This window comes from Hemitrygon akajei, chromosome 18 (genome assembly GCF_048418815.1).
Source record: "Hemitrygon akajei chromosome 18, sHemAka1.3, whole genome shotgun sequence".
Lineage (NCBI taxonomy): Eukaryota > Metazoa > Chordata > Chondrichthyes > Myliobatiformes > Dasyatidae > Hemitrygon > Hemitrygon akajei.
This window is the reverse complement of record NC_133141.1, coordinates 1,522,000-1,524,456: the sequence shown is the minus strand read 5'-3', so window position 1 is coordinate 1,524,456 and position 2,457 is coordinate 1,522,000. Positions and strand designations below refer to the sequence as shown.

The window sequence follows — 2,457 nt, the reverse complement described above, 5'->3', positions numbered from 1 at the left end:
TTGCTGGGAACGTGTTTTCCCAGAGACTCCAGGCCATTCCCTCACTGGGTCTCCTCTAAGTTTCCTGACCCCCCTTCCCACTTGGACACCCATGGAGTCTCCCTCCGAGGGGCTCCTGGCCGGTCACATTCCCGTCCGAATTCGCCCTCTTCCCCACAGTTATAACACACACCTCGTCTCACGGGATGGCGGCCTCCCCCGGGCCTCTGTGCAGTCCGTCCCTTCAGGGAGGGGACCTCACTGCCAGTCCCCTCACGCGGAGGGACCCCCTTACCATCTCCTGATTGGAGCTGGCCCCAGTTACTTCACTACAAGGGGCTACCACGGAGGACTGCACCGTACTGACGGAGCCTCTTCCGACTCCAAATTGTCCTCCTCCTCCCTCACCTCTCTGAGCAACTGAACAAAGGATGGGGGAAGGGCCGTGATCTACGGGACTGCTGGAGTCTCGTAGCAATCTCATCATGCCTCTGGGCGCCCCGGGCTACCTGGTCTATCCTTATCTGAATCACCTCCATCTCCGAAATGACCCCCCGTCGCCTCAAACAATTTAGCCTTCGCTCTACCCAGAAAAGTTATTCAGAAAGCTTTTCCCCTTTCTCCTGACATAGGCTCCGAAGCCCCCTTAAAAGCTCCACCGTGTCTTCTGTCGGAACAAAAGCCTCTTCCAATGCTTCTAGATCTCCTTCCAGGTAGCCAAGGGGTTGCTGCCCTTCCCGCCTTTTACTACCTCAGCTGCCACCCCTCGCAAACTGTCAACTAATGTCTGCCGCTTCTCTTCCTCAGAACACTGCCACTCACCCGGCAGCCGAGAGACGTGTTCTATCCAGGTCTCAAAATCATCCTCCCCTTCGGGGGTGGGAGTCCGGCCTGAGAAAATTCTTAACTTCTGACGAGGACCCGCCGCCTTGTTCACCAAAGAGTTAATGGCTGACGCCAACTCCGAACCCTCCCCCTTCCGTGGGACAGGAGGACTAATTAGATTTTCCAAATCTGACCACTCCCTTCCCTCATCCTTCAAAAGCGATAGGACCCGCTCTCGAAAATCTCCGCCCCCAGCAGCTGGCAACTCCTCTGGTGTCCCATCAAACACATCAAACCTTTCCGCTGTGACAATGTGCACGCCCCATGGCCTCATGTCACTGAGGTCACCAATAGACGGTGGCAGGCCCACCACCGAGACGTCAGCACCAACCTGCGCTAGTACAAAGCCTAAATCCCCCATTTTACCAATCTTTCTGCCTATGACTTTGACCTTACCGATAGCTCTAACCGTACTCAAACATCGAATTAACACTTCGTCCAAGATACGCATATCCACCCCACTTAATACACAGGCATGATTAACCGGTACGTCCTCGATCTCACACCAGAGTTCAATCTTATCCGAATCCATCTCGCCTCGTTTAAACCGGGACAAATCACACCATATCTGACAAATTCAAATAATTCAAATCCCGGACGAGAAACCCCAGAAATGTAACGCTTGGGGATACCGGCATGTGTTTGTCCAGGGGAAAATTTGTCCACCCACCCAATTGTGTCTCCCGTTTGTGCAGACGTGGTGTAATGCACATTGGAACAAACTCGCACATACAATATCAGACAGCACACAATGTACGTTTACGGATTACACTTTATAAATCTTACTGGAACTAGGTAATTAATAACGATACATTATAAAAAGAAAGGAAAAGGTGCCAAAACTTATCAGAGTTCAATCAGTTTGTGCACAACCGTTGGAGCTCAATTATTGAAGCCTTCGGTCCACCATTCGATCTTCTCCGACCTCCTTGACCTGCCACCTGGGACCAACCTCGGTGGTCGACCAGAGCGGGTCCAGCACGTCCGTCCTCTTCGGTTCTCCTCTCGAGAAACCTGCCACTCACTCCAGGTTCCCACACATACAGATAGAATGACAACACTTCCATTGGTTAGTTCCTCCATTATCAATAATTATAACCCAAACATTTCAACTAAACAGAGCATTACCTCATCAGTTACCCACAAAGAAGCCATTTCATTGTAATGCTACAGAGAAGCCATTTTACATATACAGTTAACAGTTAACATTACAGTTAATAATCCGAGAACCCGACAAAAGAATTTTTTTTTATCTTGCTGAATTATGTAAAAAGGGCACTATCAAAATGGTCGTCCTTTTCCTTATCGTTGATTGGCCGAATTAATTCTATTAAAATGAATATCTTGCCTATGTCTTATTGTCTTATGGTCTAAGTCATTGTATGTATTTAAGGCGGAGATTGATAGATTCTTGATAAGTCAGGGTGTGAAACATTACGGGGAGAAGACATGGGAATGGGGCTGATAGAGAAATTTATCATCTATGAACAAATGGTGGAGAAGATTCAATAGGCCAAATGGCCTAACTCTGCTCCATTGTCTTATGGTCTTATATTAAGGTTAGTGATCCCAACATATTGATGCAGTTATAAA

General features: G+C 48.6%; 1 protein-coding gene across 1 annotated transcript; it reads right to left on the bottom strand.

Annotated features, from left to right (window-relative positions):
• Window positions 1–676: 676 nt before the first annotated feature.
• LOC140741600 (paraneoplastic antigen Ma1 homolog) lies at window positions 677–1,396 on the bottom strand. Its single transcript, XM_073071901.1, has one exon. The coding sequence runs from the start codon at window positions 1,394–1,396 to the stop codon at window positions 677–679; it is 720 nt and encodes a 239-aa protein (XP_072928002.1).
• Between the last annotated feature and the right edge of the window lie 1,061 nt (window positions 1,397–2,457).

What these genes read in the sequence shown, in the direction of transcription:
- LOC140741600 (XM_073071901.1), bottom strand. Translation starts at nt 1,396, where the DNA reads ATGGATTCGGATAAGATTGAACTCTGGTGTGAGATCGAGGACGTACCG.